We start from the raw sequence: 22,880 nt of genomic DNA, 5'->3' as shown, positions 1-22,880 counted from the left end.
AGGCAAGACAACCATGGAAAGCATGCCGGAAGGGGCGTGGATTCACTAAGCCGCCGACAAGTAAGACTCCTATGGTGCACGCAGGAAGGAGCCACGCCGGAGGTGAATCGCCATCGCCATATGCAGCGTGTAAAACGGTTTGCGAGGGGTATCTCATGGGATCCTTAAAACAATCCTTTACAACTGAGGTTCAAACACAATGAAGTAAGCAGTCTTTAAAAACCGAGTTTTCAGTTATGACGCACGACCACGTGCACCATACCAAACTGTTTTACACGCTACATACAGCAATTTGCATCCGCAACAAACATGCGTCTTCTTAGATGCTCCTGCAGGAACACGGAAAGTCTACGTGAGTCACAGGTACATCTGGACTGTGCAAAGACGACAACGACTCAAGTGACGAGCTGGAGGTGGGCACATGAGCGATGGCGGTCCGCCAGTTTTCAGTCACAGACGATTCTGTGTTGGTGTGTTCCGTGCATTGTTACAATGTTGCTTTTCTTGCTGATTTATTACATTACCGATTTTTCAAATGTTAATTTTCTCCCTGTGCTTAAAAATCATTAAAAAACCGGCCTGTTTATGCGTCGTATGGTAAGCCGCGGGTTGGCTAGTTTAAACTAATATGATATCATATGAAAGTATAAAATGGAAGAAGAAACTGAAAAAAGGTACAACGGGGATTTATTAAATCCAGCAGCAGTTCTAGACTAGACCCATTGCATTAGTGCTCAAACAAAATGGCTTTTGCAGTTTTGTAAACAATTTTGTAAAACTCATACAGGTCTTTTTGATGCCTACATTCTGAAAGGTTTAACAATCTAACTGACAGCTTCTGGGAAGCACCTTTTCTAGCTTCTACTTACAAGAGAATAGGTATAGGAAAATTGCGCTTCTGAAGTGGTAAAGGTAAAAACCTCTTTTAACAACCATGGTGAACACTGGTTATTATCATGTTCAGTTCCTTAAGGTACAAAGAGCCCTGTCCACATTTGCACATCTAGTAGATGGATTTCTCACATCCCAAAGAGCCTAAAGTACTGCACCTATAAAAAACATACAGGTTTTCTCACACACGTAAGAACACCTACACCATTTAGAAGCCATAATTAAGCCATTACGAAGTGCTGGGCTCCCAATAAAATCCCAACTATGTTTGTTTAAGCCAAACTAAAGATGCATATATGGGGTTTGTGGCAGGGAGGGGACAAATAATAACACAAATGTTCAATGTGAAGGTTATGGTGACCTGGCTATATATCAAGATTAAAAGGCAGTCTTATGCTTTTCTCTGTCTCGTGGGTTGTGACAAAAGGTTCAAAAACCTTGCTCTGAGGCACCGGATCCCCTTACAGAGCTCATTAAGGTACTGATCTAATGAAATGGACAGACTAGAAGAGGAACTTTAAATTCCAGGGTTATGAAGACGATTGTGGTCCTTTACATTTATACATACCAGAGAGATGATTGGTCTGGAAAGGCCAAAGATTTTATGCTGGCATAACATACTGTATTTTAAGTACTATACAGATGTGTAAATACAGTATCTGTTTGAACTGGTTTTGAATATGAACATCTATATATGCAATGTATCTTCCTTTGCTGTCGGAGGAGCTTTGTAAACTCCACATTTCACTGGCGGCACCCTCTGAGGTCCGCAGAACTGGAACTGGCCAGATCTTTGTAGGGGGATACATTTTTTATTGGTCTGGTTGCTCTGATGGCTGTCATACTCAAGGAGCTACCATTGCTCTGGCAGATCAGCTCCTTCTAATGGTGTCCGATGTCACTCCTTTCAACGAGCGTATTATCAGACTCAGGTTAAGGCACTCTCTGTGTCCTTGTCTCAGCATATGCTCCGAACGCAGTGAGTGATGTCTATCTGAGGGAGACATTTTATCCATGATTTCGTTCGGTCGTTGATGGGTGTCCATGAGGTGACTCTCCTCTGGTCATGGATGGCTTCAATGTGACCACTGGTACTGACAGGACTGACTATGAGGATTGTGTCAGTCCCCATGGGTCTGGCAACTGTGGTGAAAGTAGCTTCATGTTCCTTGCCTTTGCAAAAGGTCAGGGGCTACAGATCGCTGGATCCTGGTTCCAGCACCCTGAGCTGTATCGTTGGACTTGGTACTCCAACACTTTTGGTGTGGTGAAGGAAATTGAAACTGCAAGGTCTACAGAAGCACCCAGTTTGTGAATTCTGACCACAGACTTGTTGTTTATACTCTGAATATCCAGGTTAGGTCCAGTAGGTTGGGGAAATGAGACTGGACCTGGCCAGACTCCAAGATCAGGGTTTTTCTAAGGAGACTGCATGCAGTTTGTGTCAGGAACTTACAGACTTACTGACTGCTGATCCTAATGTGATGTAAGAGACCTTATGTGACAAGACCCTGAAGGTTCATGAGGCTTGTGTTGGTGTTCCCAGAAGGAGGTGTTTCATCTCACGGGGCACTCTTGATATCATCGAGAAGAGTCACAGCACATGGCTTGATGGGAACTCCAGTCTATACCGGGAACTGAGAAGGATGACTAAGAGGGCTCTGAGGGCAGATATGGAGGTGTTTGTTAGAGGAATTTGTGAGCAAGATGGTCTATGGTCTAGTGACCCATGTCCTGCTAACAGAGGAATCAAAGCATTATGCACATCTGAATCTGTTCCTCAGAGAGTCGCAGTCAGGGCAGCTGATGGAACGGTCCAAACGGATGACACTGCAGTTGTAACCCTCTAAGCTGGCTGCTTTTAGCAGCTGTTTAAAGCTGATCCTTCAGCTATAACGTTGGCTTTCTCTGGGTCCAGTGTTCTTGAGCCTGATCCTCCAATTAACTGTGAACCACACAAAATAATGGAAATTGCACAGGTGGTGAACCATCTGAAGGCAGTGAAGGCTACAGGGATCTGTAGTATCTGGGGTGAACTTCTCCAGGCTGGTAGTAAGGATGTACTCCTGGCATTTGAGAGACGGGCGTCATTCCAACTGACTGGAAAACAGGATTTGTTGTCCCAATCTGGAAAGGGAAGGGTGATTGCCTGGATTGCAGCAACTACAGAGGGATAACACTGCTCTTGGTGCTGGGTAAGGTGCTCAAGGGTCATCCTCAATAGGATTCATTATTACTTAGTCACCTACCAGCGACGGAGCAGTCTGGTTTTACACCTTGCGATTGTCCTGGATAAAAACCAGGATCAAGGTATTTAATGATCTCTTGGACACAGACATCAGCAGTGTGTTTGTCTGTGGAGAGAGCGTTGTCCTTGTTGAGAGGTTTACATACCTCAGCACCGATATTCATGTCTCTGATGACATCCTATGAAGTCAGTAGATGGATTGGGAGAGTATGGGGCGTCATGAGGTCGCTAGAAAGGAATATGTGGCACTCCCGATATCTTTGCAAAACGATGACAGTCCAAGTACTGGTGCTTCCTGTTTTGCTATATGGTTGTGAGACACAGACACTATCCAGTGACCAGAGACAAAGACAGGACTCCTTCATTACAGTGTCTCTTTGTGGAATCCTTGGATACCACTGGTTTGACTTTGTGTCAAATGAGTGGTTGTTCATGGAGTCCCGAATGAGGCACATTACTTGCATTGTGAGGTAGCATCAGTTACAGCACTATGGCCATGTGGCGTGATTACCCCATATTTCAGATGTACATTGAAAAAAATATAATGAAATTTGAAAAAATTCATTTTATCATGAATTTTTCCACTCACAGTGGCTACCATGTGTGGAGTATTCATGCTGTTTGGAAATAGTGTTTGGTAAGAAATTGCGAATGATCCTAAAATTAGATGTGTCTCTCTAGCAATTTGGACAACAGATCAATATAATCACAATAATGTGTAAATGTGTATACACTAGGATGTGAAAACAACTCATCTGGAGAGTATATTCAGTACTGATATCCCATTCAAGGACTGCTGGGAAAAGACAAAACAAATCTACTGTACATGTTCTAACACTCTATCTGCTGTATGTTAGTAAGATTTGGTCTCTTGTGTCTGGAGAGACATTCCAAGGGCAGCAATCAGCAAAATGATTTGAATGATTTGAAAAATGTATGATCCAATGATAACAATTGTAAAAGGCAAACACTGTAAAAAAGTATTGAAAATGGAATTAACGCATTACTTGCTTTTCAGAATATAATTATGTTCTGTACTGTACTGTATAACTGTTAGAAAAAAATTCTAGACATTATATAAATAGTTGATATTTGTAAGTTTTAAAATGTTTGCCCGTTTATTATTCATTCCATTTTTTAGTGTTATAATGATAAGGATATATGTGTAAGTCATACATTCTTTGAATCAAAAACACATATAGATTTTTCCCTTAATTTTATTTATGACTTTTTATACACAACTTTAATCAACATAAAAGAATCAATCAATGAAATTTTTACATAAACCAAACATTAACATACTGTGGCCCTGATGTGTAAGTAGTAGAAAACTAACAAAAAAAGGTTGAACTTGCCACCTGCAGACTACTCTTCACACTGCTACATCTTTTATGAACCACTTCAAACACCTGCTGCATTGGTTGATTTTTCTTCCAACATCTTTACAAAACACAGCACTCAGATATATAACCATTTCCTGCCTCTACACCTCGAACCATCATCTTGATATCTTGGTAGTTTAATTGAGGCATTTCACATTTACTGTATACATGCATTCCATTTCAAAATCTTCTTCTTCAATTGCACTTTAATTTTCCCAGTCAATGCAAAGACAATGGCGTACAAATGCTCCCATGGTTACTCCCTCCTTAACTGCAACAAAAAGCATCAGACTCAGAATGCATCCCTGCTGCAGTCCCACTTTTACCAAAAACCACTTACTATCCCTCATATGCTGACCAACGTTCGTATCTCATTATACAATTATAATGACCAAAGATCTCTTACAGCCAAGAAATTTTTGACACAACTTACTCCAGGGGTCACTGTCATTTTTCTCCCTCAACAAAAAGTCTATCATACTCAAATCATTTCTGTTGCATCACCAAATGCCAGAATTCTCTGGCCCTCAACATTCCTGGTACTGAAGCTAAAGTCCTCATGGGCTCCCTCATAACTATTAGCACTAGCTCCAACATGCAGATTGAAGCTACCACCCATACAATCACCTTCCTCTAAGTAACCACAGATATCACCTACATCCACCTGTCCCAAAACTCACCTTTATTTTCATTGCTACTGCCAAACTGTGGGGCTTATGCCAAGACCATATTCATAAGTCATTTACCAACAGTCATCTAAACAACTGCAACATACTCTCTTTCCTTCTTCAGCTCCACTGCTCTGTCTGTTAATTTTTCTGAAACTATCAACCTCACCTTGAACATGACAAACAGAATAGAAAATGGATGATGAATGGATGCTGTTTACCTTAATTTACCCTTTTGTTTAAATCTCCCTGCTGTTATCTATTCAAGGATTTTGTTTAGTTTAATACTTTGTGCTCCAATGCATTATGTTTCTTTGAAAGAACTATACAAGAGCTTATTTTTGATGTCCAAAACCAATGCCAATACTGATCTTTTTACATGTACTTATATCAGTGGTTCTCAACCTGTGGGGCGGGCCCCCCTAGGGGGGCGCGAAGATGTGAAAAAAGAAAACAAGAATCAAAAATATGAAAAAAATATCTGTTGAAACCAAAACAAATAAACTTAAACTACATTCTGATACTAGAACAATAAATACAGAGTTAGGTAAATGTCGATAAAAGTTAAGTAGGTATAATAAAATATGCATCTACATTTCAAAAAAATGTTAGGGGGTGTGCGATTAAAACTGTTATGAAAACTCAAGGTCGCAAATACTTAAAGGCTGAGAAACGCTGACTTATAGCATTAAGTATTGTTCCAATTACAAGGCAATATTATATAAGTTCTGAATGTTTTGTTATAAATGAGATCACCAGTTGGCTCCTTCAGTTTCTGTTTTCAGGGGAACACATATGGGGGTTTTCAAAATAAAGTTTTTTTTTACACAGTGTTAATTTTCATAGTGAAGCAATATGTTGCCACTATTCAGGTATTTAATTTAATAGCCATTTGTTACCAAGCATCCAATAATAAAATAAATCCTCAACCTTAATTCTAGAGTCAGACTATCTGGAATGCAGAAGAAGCTAAATCAGCAGAAAGAAATAGATGGTGGAGTTGTCTGGGGCCAACACTGTCTATACAAAGCAGGAACCAGCCCTGACAGACTGCCAGTCATTCACAGCACTTACTCTTCCATATCTTCATAAAGAACCAACTTGGAACCTCCAGTTAACCTAACATGCATTTCTTTGGGTAAGCATTAGGAAACCAGAATGACTAGAGAAAACCCAAGCAGACAAAGCAAGAACATCAAACTGACAATGTCCTTTTTCAAACCAACTGTACTATCATGTTTGCATGCTAATGGATTGCTTTTTTTCTGCTTTCCCATAAGCTATCCAATAAATGGGAGCACAGATGGGTCTCCAGATCTTCTTTTTTTGAAAAAACAGCAGGAAGCCTATTCAAAATAGTGTCATAATGATGTCACTGTCAAAATCTATATATATAATTCACTAAGGGCACGCAAGACGCACACAAGACAGAGAGCCACACCCGCCAACTCACAGAGCCCCACCCGCCAACTGTAAGACCCTGGGATACCATGGGATATGCACGACAGGACCACGCCCGCCAACTCACAGAGCCACGCCCGCCAACTCTGACCATGGGATACGCTCAACAGAGCCCCGTCCGCCAACTGTGACCCTCCTCACGCGTCCACCGTCGCTCTAGAGGCATGTGCACTGCCTGCTCATGTGCCCACACGCAACAGCTCACCAAACACAGCCTCAGTCGCTTTCGTCTGTGCTACAATCCATATGCATCTCTGTGCCACGTTGACTTTTCATTGTTCTTTTTTGGTTCTGGCTGCTTTTCTATATATATATATAATCGACCAAGTCGACCGACCATGGGGTACGCACGACAGAGCCCCGACCGCCCACTCTAACCCTCCTCACCAACGAAGACTTGCTACACCTTAATGAACAAGTGCTGAAACTTATCCCTACTGACGAAGTAACTTTCACCAGCGTTGACTCCATCGTCACAGCCGATCCTGCAGATCAACTTTCATTCCCCGAAGAATTTCTTAATAGTCTTACTCCCACTGGCATGCCTCTGCATAAACTCAAAATTAAAATTGGTTCGGTCATACTTCTCAGAAACCTCATGCCAGCAAAAGGTCTCTGTAATGGCACTAGACTTTCTGTTACCAGCATTCACCGCAATGTACTGGAGTGTAAGACTATTACAGCTGCTACCTCACAAACTGTCTTTATTCCCCGGATTTCCCTGACCCCATCAGATTCAAATTTGCCTTTTACTTTTACACGCAGGCAATTTCCTGTTAGATTGCCGTTTGCAATGACAATTAATAAGGCACAGGGCCAAACTTTCAAAAAGATATGCCTGTATCTGCCAAAACCTGTTTTCAGTCACGGACAATTGTATGTTGCTCTCTCCAGAGTTCCATCTTTTCATTCACTGACAGTCGTATCCTCAAACCCTCCCCTTTTGGACAACTGTGTCTTTCAGGAAGTGTTCACAATCAATAAATAATTGTGTGGCATATGCTACTCCGCGGGTTGGCTTGTGTTATAATAAATAAATGGTAAGAAATTCATGTATAAAAGTTCCAAAAATTAAATTAAATTAATCCAGCAAGGCCACTGCAAAAATTCATGCCATATCAGGTATTAAAGAAATGAAAACTCATTCTGTCCGTGTGAAACACAAAGAAAAACTGAAAGGGAAAGGCCTGTTTATGGAAGTTGCCGAGGGAAGATTGGGAAAAATCAAGGATCTGACTGTTGTAGTCAGAAGAAAAGAAATATTAGTCCCATTGTGCTGCGTTCTGGTTCAGCAAAACAGACTGTTAAGGTGTAAGGCATATCGATAAAGTATAAACAGGGCTGACAACAACCTCGCTAACAACAACTTTTTTAAATTAATGTTTCTGGGTTGGTTATACAATTCTGTAATATGTAAACCTTATTCACAATTTAAAAAGCTGGTGTGCTACTTACATGAGGCGCATGACTTTATTCAGATAAACACCATCTAGAAGGCGAAGATATTGATTTTGTGCTTCCTTGGTACCGGAATTCACTTCCAAATACTGAGAAGAAAATTCTTCTTCGCAGTCAATCAGTTTTTCAAATGTTTTCACCTAAACAAGAGAGACAGAAAGACATTAAGACAAAAGTAGGCTAGTTTATAAGCTGTCCACGGTGACTTCTCATCTCCATCCTGCTGCACTATATTCTGGGTGCCCCAACTTCCTCTAATTTTGTTAGAGCAGTTCCTCTTAAATGTAACCACCTTTTCTCACAGCAGCCATTGAAGTCTGCCACAGTCCCCCTTCCACCTTCACCTAAGGCCAGCTTACAGTAAACCCTCATGTGCAGATCTGTGTTAAAAAGAGATAACAAACGATGCCATTCTAAAATCTCTTTCACTAATCTATTAAAATTGCTCTTTTGCAATTAAAGAGTTACACTCTTGTTTAGATGTGGCCATTTTAAAATCCCAAAACAGAAAAGGCAAGCAAACTACATCTTTTATGTCTTTTTTTATTCAAATACAGTAAACTAGCCAATCCGCAGCATACCATACGCCGCATAATTATGTATTGATGGGTGAACACTTCCTGAAAGAGACAGTTGTCCAAATGGGGTTGGTTTTGAGGATACGACTGTAGGTGAATGAAAAGATGTAACTCTGGAGAGGGCAACATACAATACAGCATTTTACACGCTGCATACAGCGATTCACATTCTCGACAAACTGTTTTACACGGCGCATACAGCGAGTCACATCCGCAACAAATATGATTCTTCTTAGATGGTGCTGTCGCGTTCACCCACGCTCTCGAAGCATACACACTGCCTGGTCATGTGCCCGCTCGCAAGAGCAACCAACAGAGACCCGCCCACCAACTGTAAGACCATGGGCTCCCCCTCGCAAACTGTTCTACACGCCGCATACAGCGATTCACTTCTGCGACAAACAAACTGTTTTACACACTGCATACAGCGATTCACATTCGCGACATGATTTTTCCTAGATGGTCCTGTCACGTCCACCCTCGCACTCAAAGCATATACACTGCATGGTCATGTGCCCGGTCGCAAGAGCAACTGACAGAGACCCGCCCACCAAATGTAAGACCATGGGAAACCCCTCGGAAACTGTTTTACATGTTGCATACAGCGATTCACATCCGCAACAAACAAACTGTTTTACACGCCGCATACAGCAATTTACATCCGTGACAAACATGCCTCTTCTTAGATAGTCCTGCCGCGTCCAACCTCGTTCTTGAAGCATACACACCACCTGGTCATGTGCCTGCTCGCAAGAGAAACTCACGGAGACCCGCCCACCAGCTGCTTGTGTGTGTGCCTCTGTCTATCTCTGGCGCTGCCTGAGTGTGTGCGCGGCTTTCCCTCGCGCTGCCTCTGTGTGAACCAGTCAGGCATAGAGAAGGTCAGCTGCTGAGAGAGCATCTCGACTGTTGCAGGGCCTGCATTGGTGAAGCAGGTGAGACGGTAATGAAACAGAGGCACAGGGCTTATTGGTTTTTAAAGACTGCTTACTTCATTGTGTTCCATCCTCAGTTTTAAAGGATTGTTTTAAGGATCCCATGGGATACCCCTCGCAAACTGTTTTACACGCTGCATATAGCGATTCACTTCCGCAAGAAACATGCCTCTATGAACAGTCAACGTGGCACAGAGGTGCATGTGAACTCTAAAACAGACGAATATAAATAATGCCATTTTTCCTGTGTCATCGCATCCGAGTTGGTGGGCGTGGTTCTGCGAGTTGTCGTCGTATCCAATGGTCTTAGAATTCTTGGCCGTGGCTCTTTCCTGCGTGTGCCATGGGCATCTTACTTGTCGGCGGCTTAGTGAATCCACGCCCCTTCCGGCGTGCTTTCCATGGGTGTCTTGCTTTACTGAATTATATATATAGATAGTTATTGATGTTAAGGTACATTTTTCTTAGTGTTTAGAGGTTAGTGGTTGGTTGTTAGGCATCTTGTGAGTTACTCTTCCAAATTTATACTCAAAGTGTTATTAGCAGAGTAAGCTCTTATCGCCACTCCAGCCCACTGCAGCATATAACACAATTCTAAGAGGTTACTTACAAATGACTGACGTCATTATCTATTGTTTTTTTAATAACATTAAATTGCAAAACTATCCATCATAGAATCAAAATGCGTGTTTGTCACTCTTCTTCCTCATACTTTCTTACTTACTTGTGTACTTACTTACTTACTCTAACTCTTCTAACTCTGCTTATCACTCTTCGCCTTGAGCATGGGAAAAGTTCTATATAAATAAAATGTATTAAAATGATTATTATTATTATTACTAGCATCAGGGTTGACACATAGGATGAGGCAATGAGACAACTGCCACAATGCCTCTCCACTCTGCGAGTATCCAATAATCAAAATGAAAGTACCTTCTCTGGCTATGTTTGACTGTACATGTTGCTACAGCCTACTTTAGCTATATTGAGACTATAGTTAAAAGTGTCAAAATTTCATTGGTCAGTGCATGATAGTGTGTGCTCAAAGATGCTCTGAGTGTAACCATCACTGTTGAATCTGTTGGCAAGACTCTCAGAAAAATATGTGATTGAGGTGAGATGTAGATAACGTAGGAATTTAGATGTTTTGCAAGGCTTTCTTTTTTTGCATTACGTTGTCTTTTAATTGCACTATAAACAAGTAATTATAGGGTGGCTCTCTATTTACTCACAAGGTTACCAGGTACATTATAGTAAAGGTGACAGGAAAATTATAACTTTACTATACAGCTTCATAGACTGTAACTATGTAAATTATATTTAGGCCGTTGAATTAAACTGACTAGCACAAAATAATATTCACAAAATTCAATGCAATAGAAGTGAAATCGTTACCTCTAAACATTTACCAGTGATTCCTATTTTATATATTCTCAGTGCCTTCTTTAGTGTGCCAGGGAAACATGTTAAGAGTATAACTATCATGTTATTGATGGTGGTGAACAACAGAGGATGGTATTTGCGGAGTGTTAATGCACAATTTAATGTAAGCCCATTTAAGAAATTCTTATACTTTGAATTAAATCTGTGCCTCCTCCCAGTTGGACGTGCCCGGAACACCTCACCAGGGAGGTGTCCAGGAGGCATCCTGATCAGATGCTCGAGCCACCGCATCTGACTCCTCTCGATGCGGAGGAGTAGCGGCTCTACTCTGAGCCCCTCCCGGATGACTGAGCTTTTCACCCTATCTTTAAGGGAAAGCCCAGACACCCTGCGGAGGAAACTCATTTCAGCCGCTTGTATTTCGTTCGATCTCATTCTTTCGGTCACTACCCATAGCTCATGACTATAGGTGAGGGTAGGAACGTAGATCGACAGCTCTTATCAGGGAGTTTTTTGACCACCTCGGTGACCTCAGTCCCAAAGATGGGAGAGCCCACCTCAGAGTTCCCAGGCTCTGCTTCCTCATTGGAAGGCATGTTAGTGGGATTGAGGAGGTCTCCACCCACCGACCCACAACATCCCGAGTCAAGGTCAGCAGCGCACCAACCCCACCATATATGGTGTTGACACTGCACTGCTTCCCCCTCCTGAGACGCCGGACAGTGGACCAGAATCTCCTCAAAGCCGTCCAAAAGTTGTTCTCCATGGTCTCCCCAAACTCCTCCCACGCCCGAGTTTTTGCCTCAGCAACCACCGAAACCGCATTCCGCTTGGCCTGCCAGTACCTATCAGCTGCCTCCAGAGACCCACAGGACAAAAAGGTGCTATAGGACTCCTTCTTCAGCTTGACGGCATCCCTCACCACCGGTGTCCACCAACGGGTTCGGGGATTGCCGCCACGACAGGCACCGACCACCTTACGGCCACAGCTCGGGTCATCTGCCTCAACAATAGAGGCACGGAACATGGCCCATTCGGACTCAATGTCCCCCACCTCCCTCGGGATGTGGTCGAAGTTCTGCCGAAGGTGGGAGTTGAAGCTACTTCTGACTGGGGACTCTGCCAGCCGTTCCCAGCAGACCCTCACAACACGTTTGGGCCTACCAGGCCTGACCAGCATCTTCCCCCACCATCGAAGCCAACTCACCACAAGGTGGTGATCAGTTGACAGCTCCGCCCCTCTCTTCACCCAGGTGTCCAAGACATGTGGCCGCAAGTCCGACGACACGACCACAAAGTCGATCATCGAGCTGAGGCCTAGGGTGTCCTGGTGCCGAGTGTACATATGAACACCCTTATGCTTGTTCGTTATGGAAAATCTATGACGAGTACAGAAGTCCACGAGTACAGAAGTCCAATAACAAAACACCGCTCGGGTTCAGATCGGGGGGGGCCATTCCTCCCAATCACGCCCTTCCAGGTCTCACTATCATTGCCCATGTGAGCGTTGAAGTCTCCCAGCAGAATGAGGGAATCCCCAGAAGGTACGCCCTCTAGCACCCCCTCCAGAGACTCCAAAAAGGGCGGATACTCCAAACTGCTGTTCGGCGCATACGCACAAACAACAGTCAGGACCCTTACCCCCACCCGAAGGCAGAGGGAGGCCACAGGCTCCAAGTCAGGGGGCAATAAGTATGCTCACACCTGCTCGACGCCTCTCACCGGGGGCAACTCCAGAGTGGTAGAGAGTCCAGCCCCTCTCAAGGAGATTGGTTCCAGAGTCTAAGCTGTGCGTCGAGGTGAGTCCGACTATACCTAGCCGGAACCTCTCAACCTCTTGACCTCGCGCACTAGCTCAGGCTCCTTCCCCTTCAGAGAGGTGACATTCCACGTCCCAAGAGCCAGTTTCTGTAGCCGAGGATCAGACTGCCAAGGTCTCTGCCTGTGGCTACCACCCAACTCACACTGCACCTGACCTCCTTGGCCCCTCCCATAGGTGGTGAGCCCATGAGAAGGAGGACCTATGTTACCTCTTCAGGCTGTGCCCGGCCGAGCCCCATGGGTGCAGGCCCAGCCACCAGGCACTCGCCATCGAGCCCCACCTCCAGGCCTGGCTCCAGAGGGGGGCCCCGGTGACCCCCGTCCTGGCAAGGGAAAACGCCGTCCAGATTTTTTGCTCATCATTGGAGGTTTATTGAACCGCTCTTTGTCTCATCCCTCACCTAGGACCAGTTTGCCTTGGGTGGCCCTACCAGGGGCATAAAGCCCCAGACAACATAGCTCCTAGGATCATTGGGACATGCAAACCCCTCCACCACAATAAGGTGACGGTTCAAGGAGGGGTTATTTATACTAAACTAGGAGAAATAGAAATTTTAGTTATTGGCAATAACAAAGAAAAGCAAGGGTCTTACAAATAAACATGATAGTCTGTCTTAACAAATCATGCCAGAGGTAAGGACTCTAGGCATTTTTATGGGTTTAGGCCAATATTTTAAATCACATATTAATCATATTACTAAGGCTGCATTCTTTAAAGAAACACTACAAGAGTTAGATCTCTTATAATATTTCAGAATGTTGAAGAGTTAATACACATTTTTGTTTTTAGCGAAATGTATGTTTTTAATGCACCCCTAACAGAACTACTTAAGTAATACATAAATCAACTGCATCACAGGATCATTATACTGGCTGAGAGAGGGGCGGAGCTGTCAACTGATCACCACCTTGTGGTGAGTTGGCTTCGATGGTGGGGGAAGATGCTGGTCATGCTTTAGGATTAATCCTAGAATTCTCTTGTATATAAGGCTTTGAACAGATGACATTACTTTAGGTTATGCTTAATTCTCCTAGGTACTGTTCAATTTGTTTTTATTTATTGGTTTGTTTATTTTATTTGTTTATTTTTTAAGTATTTATTTTGTTTGCAGATGTACTGTTATTATTGTTGCTGTCTGTATCTCAACCCTCGTCTGTTGTCATAAGTTACCTAAACAATGAAAACACCCAAAGTGAGGTCCCTCAATAGGAGCCACTTATGTTACTTTCAGCATGTAGGTAGGATGCCCCACAACCACATCCCAAGGGGAGTGAACCATACATAGCAAAAGAAGACGTGGAGCACACTGGAAGGATTATCTCTCTTAACTTGTTCTGTGTATTTACTTTCTGCTTTATTGTTGTTTTTGATAGATTTAAATTTTTATTTTTCATGTTTTTCTGTTATTTTTGTTTTTATTTGTTATCTATGCTTTATCACTTTAAATGTGCACCATTACAGTGGAACCTCGGTTCACGAACGTCTCGGTTCACGTACAAATCGGTTTATGACCAAAAAATTCGCCAAACTTTTGCCTGTTCATGACCACACACTCGGTAAACGAACAAGCCAGTTTCCCTTTAGGTTTGTACGTTTTCAGTTTCTCCCTGTGCATTTACTGTGCAGCGAGCGAGCGAGAAAGAGTGCGACACACACACAGGCATTCAAGGTTTTCTCAGTGTTATTCAATGTTTTTACATTTAGTTTACTATTACCCTGTGCATTCTATGGTATAATTAACTATATCCGTGCTTAAAAACTAAAAAAAATATATACAACCCCAAATCAGAAAAAGTTGGAACAGTGTGGAAAATGTGAATAAAAAAAGAAAAAAGCAAGTTATAAATTCTCCTCAAATTTTATTTCATTGCAGACAGTATGAACACAAAATAATTCATGTTTTTTTGTCAACATCATTTGATTTGTAAATAAATATCCATTCTTGCCATTCAGGCTTGCAACACATTTCAAAAAAAGTTGGGACAGTACAGCATTTACCACTTTGTACAGTTCCCCTGTCTTTTAACAACACTTAAAAATACGTTTAGGCATTGAAGAAATCAAGTGACTAAGTGTTGCAGGTGTTAGTTTGTCCCATTCTTCCTGCAAACAACGTTTTAGGTGCACAAGAGTACGGGGACTTCGTTGACGCACTTTTCGTTTCAAAATCCAAACATTCTCTGCCAGTCAAGCATCCGCCCCTTCTTCTTACGCAGTCATGCCTTTGTTATGCGCGCAGTATGTGGTTTGGCATTGTCTTGCTGAAATAAGCATGGGCGTCCCTGGAAAAGACGTCGTCTTGAAGGCAGCATTTGTTCCTCCAAAACTGAGATATACTTCTCAGCATTGATGGTGCCATCGCAGAAGTGCAAGTTACCTTTGCTGAAGGCACTGACACAACCCCATACCATGACAGACCCTGGCTTTTGGACTTGTATCTGGTAACAGTCTGGATGGTCTTTTTCCTCTTTGGTCCGCAGCACACGGCATACACTTCTTCCAAAAAAGATGTGAAAAACCGATTCGTCTGACCACAATACACGTTTCCACTGCACAATGGACCATCCCAGATGCCTCCGAGCCCAGAGAAGTCAGTGGCGCTTCTGGACACTATTTATGTAGGGCTTCCTTTTGGCACAGTACAGTTTTAGCTGGCATTTCCTAATGTAACTACGTACTGTAGTGCTTGAGAGTGACTTCCTGAAGTAGTCCTGAGCCCAAGCAGTTATATAATTTATTGATGAATGACGGTTTTTAATGCAGTGCCGTCTGAGGGCTCGGAGATCATGGCCATTCAGTTTAGGCTTGCGCCCTTGGCCTGCGCATGGTAATTTCTCCAGATTCCCTGATTCTTTTCACTATGTTATGCACTGTAGAGGAAGAAATGCCCAAATCTCTTCCTATCTGTCTTTGAGAAACGTTTTTTTCTTCATCATTTCAAAGATTTTTGCCCGCACTTGGTGGCAAACTGGCGATCCTCTGCCCATCTTTGCTCCTAAAGGAGTAGGCCTTTCCTCAATGCTGCTTTTGTACCGAATCATGATTGCAATCACCTGTTAACATCACCAGTTTCAAAGCACATCATTATTTAGTTATTATACCTCATTACTACCCCCGAATTGACCCCATCCCAACTTTTTTTGGAATATGTTGCAAGCCTGAATGGCAAAAATGGATGTTTATTTACAAATCAAATGATGTTGACCAAAAAAAACATGAATTATCTTGTGTTCATACTGTCTGCAATGAAATAAAAGTTAAGGGAAATTTGTAAATTACTGCTTTATTTTTTTATTCACATTTTCCAAACTGTCCCAACTTTTTCTGATTTGGGGTTGTATATATACATATAGTTCGTACGGTCTGGAACGGATTAATTGTATTTACATACAGTCCTATGGGGGAAATTGCTTCGGGTCACGACCAAATCGGTTTATGACCAGAGTTTTGGAACGAAATATGGTCGTGAACCGAGGTTCCACTGTACTTGTGCTTTATAGGTGGTACTCCAGGAGACGGGGACAACCTGACATCACCGTGAGTGGATTCTCTTTCTGACTTTATATTGCAGTCTGAAGAATAGATCCAGCAGTGGATAACTGAGTTTGTGTTGGTGCTTACTGTGGGTGTTGCTAGTTCTTTTTCAGGATTACTAGATTTTTTTCTGATTTTTGTTGCTGGGTAGTGAATTTGGACATGTTCACCTTCAAACTGACTTTAAGGCAAATCCCTTTTTGCTATTTTCAGTGTTTGGTTGCATTTTTAGTTTATGAAGATTCATCGTTACCCTTTTGTTCACAAGACAGAGGTTTACGGTCATTTTGGGCCTGAGAAGGCCAAGTCAGCAGGTAGTAGATGGGGACTGGCTATCTTGGAGTTAGGTTACATTAGGACAGGCTAGGAAGGGTCTTGGCCTGATCTGTTGAGCATTTTCTAAGCCTTACACACTGCCTGCCATGTTTGTGTCCTTATTACACAGCCCATCTGGCCTGGGAACATCTGGAAATTAACCAAAAGGTTCTGGAAAATGTTTCTAAATGGAGAGCAGCTGGTTAAATCCAGTTTTGCATGTTGCTACCATAATCCTCATCAGGAAAAGTGGAACGAAAATAAATGAATGAATAAATAACATTGCAAAAATATGTGTTTACCTTATTCTATTTAAGCTCAGGGAGTAACAAAAGACATTGCACGTGACAATAATAAGATGATCAGATAATTATGGTTTTATCAAAAAAGTGGTGATTTTAGGCTCTAACTGGCTAACTTTCCCATTTTTATGATCAAAGACTTGAGTTGAAAATGTGCTAAAAACTTGAATGAATCTAGTACTGTTGGTAACACAAATAAGGTATATGATACCCATAACATTTATAAAGTTTGTTCTGTGATGAATGCTCAGCCACATCATGTAAATATGAATATATGTACACAAAACACTATTTTGTTGCATACCATTTTTTGAAATCTTACAGCTTAGACTCTCAGCTCCCAACAAAACAGTGCTTCACAAAAATAGAGTTAAATCATGTTAATTGCCTACCTTTCCTTAAAGCACAGCAGCTATTGGATATGAAAGGTCTGTAGCCATCCTGCTTCCGATTTAAAGTACAGTATTATGTATTTTCCAAATCTAAAACTCCATTAGTGCTATATGCATCCATTCAATGACTACTACATCCCAATGCGTTATAATAAAAATTACTAGTACATACAAGATACTGTATATCTTCTACACTTGCAGAGAATATATTTCACTAGTACTGAGGTCCTACTCCATAATCTTAAAGTCTATACAAAAATGTACTGTAGTTTTCTAAATGTGCAGTGTAAAAAGGTATTTGTTTGATATGTGAAAAATGGGTATTTGTTTTAAAGTTCAAGTAAAACCATAGCGAAGGATACAGGACTTTCCATGGGATTTTTCACAAGGGTGGTTAAGTTAACATTAGAGTATGCAGCCTCTTTAAAATAGAAAGAGCAGGCCGCCTCTGCACAAACACACACACATACATTACTCAAACATGTCACCAACCGCAGTGATGAAGTCCAAGCAAGTAGGAAGTGACGCTCAAACAAGTGTGAAAGGACGCAATCTGCCTTGTTTCTTTTCTTGGTAAATAAAGTGGTTTCTAAGTATCAGCATGACAGTTACTAGACACATGGATTGGTATTATAATTCATCCTTCTTATCTTCTATTTGTAATGAACAAAAGTAATAATACTATGAAATCCTGAAAATCCATGCGCTGCCTATACCTGATATTGTTTTCCTTTTAGCTCCAGGATGTTCTTAATTTTTAACTCTCATCAAAGGCCCATTATGTAGTCCTGTTATCAAAGAATCTTTGGGATTTAAGACTTAACTCACCTTGTGACAAGGGGAATTTATTTTCAACCTGACAAGTAATATAATAGCTCAGTTCACTCAGCAGCAGCATTTTGCAACACATGAACCACACCTGGTTACCAGTAACTGACTTTGAACACATTTAAAAAAGAAAGTGACTAGGAAATACTGTATATTGCAGAAGAAACAGCATATACTGTATAATTAAATGAGGTTACAGTCCCCAGTTAGATGAATACAAAGATGCATCTGAAATAGCACTTCAGCTATCATTACAAAATCTGCACAGGCACTTCTGTGGTCTCCCACAATGCTGTTTTCATTAAGAACACATTCTCAAATAAGCACATTAATTTAACATTCAATGTTACACAGTCAAAAACTGAAGTTAACCATATCCACTTCCCTTTACTGACAGATTAAATTATAATTCAAGATACTGTTCTCTAAAGGGAATATAATTTAAAAATATATAATTTTCTTCTAAAAAACAGTAACTAAACTTTTCTTAACTAGATGTAATGCTTACATTCTATTTCTTTACATTTCTTAACCATAACTGTCTAAGACCAAAACTTATTGGTGCTCATTACTGATTTCAGATAAACTATCTCATATACAAAAGTTTTTACTCCAAATCATACTCTATTTTAAACTAAACAATCCCCCAACCCCCACAAAAAAAAACTATTTGCTTTAACCAATTGGTCATTGTCATATCAGACATATTTTCATTCTCTACCATTAATTCAATTCAATTCTATTTATTGGCATTATAATAGGAAGTAGTATAAATGAAATATATTTGTTGGCATTCATGTAGAGTGCTGGTGCAGAAGCTCCAAGAATGCAGCACAAATACAATACAACATACAACAGTAGGAAATAAAGCACAGCAACAGACAATAGCAAGTGCAGAATGGTGAACAGCAGGAAAAAAAAAACTATCGTTGAAGTTTATAGTGGATGTATTATGTTAAAACTGGAGGAGCAAGTGGAAAAGTAGTCCAAACATGTTAGAAACATATCTTTTTACATTGGGGTATTGGTCCACGGATCAGAACAAGAGGTGAGTTTATATGAGTAACAGCTTTATATGAGTTAGCATCTTAATGGCTACGGCAAAATAGTGTTTGAGAAATTGGTTGTATGGCACTGAATACTTCAGTATCGATTGCTATACAGCAGGGAGCTGAACAGTCTGTAGAATGAGATGTGAGAGATTTGTTTGAAGAATACTTTCCTCAAATATCTCTTGTTATAAAAATCATATTTGAACAGAAAATTTACCTTGGTAATGGTTTAGCTGTACCACGGCACCCTCAAAATAAATGTTGATAAGTAGAGAAAGACGACTTTTTCTGTACCAGTTTAATTTGCAGACATGAATGTGGAGGGAGAACCAAACCTTACATCTATAACATGAGAAACAATTGCAGAGCTACATTGCTATAGCAGAGAAAGCAGAAACTAAATGTCCAAATTATCCAAGCCAGGTATTTGGATTACTGTACCACCTCACAACCTCTAAACCATGGACATGCTATAACACAACCATTGATGTTCTGGACTCTGGAACCTTTAAACTACATAAACATCCAACTACCAGAGTTCTAAATGCTCCAACAGCATAAGAAGAAAATAATGGCCAGATCAATGAAAATGCCCCGAATAATAAAGAAAAGAAAAGAGATAGAGAAAAAGAGAGAGAGCAGCAGTATTAATTCTAACAAATATTAAATGGAGTTTCTTAGAACAGCTTAATGTGGATTGCAAGATAAATGAGTATGCCAAACAAAATGCACTTATACAAAATACAATTATACAAAATTATCATTTCTGTTATTATCGGTCTTGTTGTTGTTATTATTTTTTTATCACAGTTATGGCTTTGATGTAGTACTACTAATGGAATGGTCTTTCCATTGTGCATTTTTCAACATTGAACCTGGTCTATTCATGGAGCTAATGCTACCTGCTTAACACAAGAACTGATTTGATGAACACATGGGTTATGGCACTGTAACTCAAGAATTCAAAAACACTGCTTCAGTTAAAGAGACTCTTACATTAGATATGTGCAATAGTTCATTTACTCTTTCCATTTAATACTTATGTGTTATTTAAATGTGATCTCTATATGCTCTCCAGTCACTGTAAAAAAAACTCACACTATTCCAGTGTGGTGCTGAGGTGTCACCCACTCTACTTGGGTGTGGCAGCACACTAACTATCAGTGCATGCTCCCAAACTCCTTCTCCTCCTCTACATCCTCCAATCTTTCATAAAAAATTCACAGTAAAGCACATACGTCTGGTGAGTGCTTAAGCTGACTTGTCCAGGTAAATGCAGGAAGAAGATTTATAGAGATGTGCAGCCCTTTAACCTATTTTCCTTTTGGCCCCTAGAGTGAAGGAGAATACCTCTGAAGAAACATGATGTAATTTCTGCTCAATTTCTTAAGACCTGTCTCTACCAGAACTCTTGTATACCATGATTCATTAATTTTTACCACACTAAGTTTGGTGATGGAGTCAAAAATTTGGTATCAATTTAAGTTTAGCTTCTGATTCTAAGATGTTCTACCAGTATGATGTTCAAAGTGTTGGGAAAAGTTGATTTTAGCATGGTGTCTGTATGTGTGTGTGTGTGTATGTTTGTATATGTGTGTATATGTCTGTGGAAAATCATAATTGATTTTCATGTCTTAGGACTACAATTTTTGTAGAAAAATAATTCATTTTTTACATTGTGTAGAGGTGCTGGATGACTACAATCCAGCAAAGATTAAACATTTTAGAGCAATTGGTTTCAGAGATAAAACCTGGTTGCAAGGACCTATGTACAATGATAAGTTCTGAAAAAAATTAACCTATCTTCTTCAAAAAAGTTGCATCATGTTTGTCTTATTACACACTCCAGACCTATTGTTTATTGTAAATATACATGCACACATTTGTTTACATAATTTTTAAGTGAAAATAGCTGGCAACTTGTTACCCCTTCCTGAGGATATGTTTGATAATGACGAGAAAGAAATTAACACAAACACACACACATATTTAGATCTGTAAAGGTCAACATGGACAGAGGCATTAAGCCACCCCTGTATCTACATGTATGTACCTAGTTTATTTCATTTGACCCATTATGTTTAGTTTCAAGCTAAGCAAGATTTTCATTTGATTCAGTTTCCTGTTTATTCTACTCTACATTTCTTTGTGTACATAATAAATATTATATAACTTAATAAACTTGATTGTATATTATTGTATAGTACAATAGGTTATAGTTGTACAGTATTGTAAAATTGTCCATTGAGTTACTTTCTCAAGTGTAATTTATATGGAAGGACTGTATTCACCATTCCATGCCAATTTTTCTGTAGTATTTTGTGGTTTATTGAAGGGTTTTTAGAACATATGTAGTATCTATCTATTCAACAACTTGGAAGTTTTCACTATATTGAATCACTGTGGATTTAATTTGACTTTTTTAAAATAGTGATTAACAGAAAAAGATGGTTTAGTCAAAACATATTTCTGAAAAATAGTCGGAATTAATTACAAATATAAAGTACAAAATAATTGATCATATAAATATTCACCCTTTAATATGACACACCTAAATAATTACTGGTGCCACTGATTGGCTTTAGAAGTCACATGATTAGCTGTGTGAAGATCACCAGTCTGTGTAGTCAAGAGCTTTCAATTAACTGTAATATAAACGCACTAGTATCTAGAAAGTCCAACTTGTGGGTAAGCCAATATCATGGTCTAATCTACACAATGAAGACAAAATAACACTCCAAGCAACTCTCTGGGAAAAGGTGATTGAAAGGCACAAGTAATGGGATAGATAGCAGAAAGCATCAAAGTCACTGCATATTCAATCACTAAGAAATATATGGAGTAGGACTGGGCGGTATGACGAAAATAATATATCACGGTATTTTTCAAAATTATACCAGTTTCATGGTATTCAACGGTATTTTTTTTCCCCATGCATGAATGGATGTTAACCACATTTTCTACTGCAATTACTGCAGTAGACTGGTTAAGAATAACCTATTCCACTGTCATAAGCATTGTACAAAAAAAAGTTTAATGTGCACACAAGTATTAAAACAGGTTTGCATGGCCCCATAAAGTGATAGTTTTCAAGGGGGTGGCACTAATGAAGAGAAGGAATCACATTGCATGACAATTGCAGTCAAAATATAGAACCTTTTTATTGAACACATTTTGCAAACAACTTAAACTATAATTTTGACAACAAATTTTTAGCCATCTAAAGAGGCATTTAGACTTAGTAAAATATCCAGATGTGCTTGTCAAAATTTGTATTGCACTGAACATGTCTTAGAAAAGGAATAAATAGTAAATATTTTTTGTAAACCAACCACACTTTCTGTTAATGTTATCAATCTCTGTCCATTGACACGTTAACCAATGCCATTACAATCCATATAGCTATCTCGATCCACTGCTTGCTTTTTTTGTCGTAGGCAGTACATCTCGCAAATGTGTCTATAAGTAACGTCTGACTCAAGTGTCCTCTAGCTTTTTCTGTTTTACCTGAGGACGTGAAGGGTGCCAATCTTAGTTCTATACATTCATGGTACTCCAAAGCATGTTTGCGGCTAAGGTATTGCAGCAAATTGCTCGTGTTGCCGCCTCCGGCGACAATTTTAGCTCCACA

General features: G+C 40.4%; 1 protein-coding gene across 1 annotated transcript in view; it reads right to left on the bottom strand.

Moving 5' to 3' along the window:
- LOC120539368 (protein Daple-like) overlaps nucleotides 1-22,880 on the bottom strand; it is a 192,679-nt gene that overhangs the window by 154,443 nt on the left and 15,356 nt on the right. The window contains exon 2 of the mRNA XM_039769369.1: nucleotides 8,106-8,248. Coding sequence (XP_039625303.1) covers nucleotides 8,106-8,248 — 143 coding nt within the window. The remainder of the gene's footprint in view (nucleotides 1-8,105; nucleotides 8,249-22,880) is intronic.

Source organism: Polypterus senegalus, chromosome 11, assembly GCF_016835505.1.
Source record: "Polypterus senegalus isolate Bchr_013 chromosome 11, ASM1683550v1, whole genome shotgun sequence".
Lineage (NCBI taxonomy): Eukaryota > Metazoa > Chordata > Cladistia > Polypteriformes > Polypteridae > Polypterus > Polypterus senegalus.
Note: the sequence above shows the minus strand (reverse complement) of the source record. Positions and strands in the feature narration are given on the sequence as shown.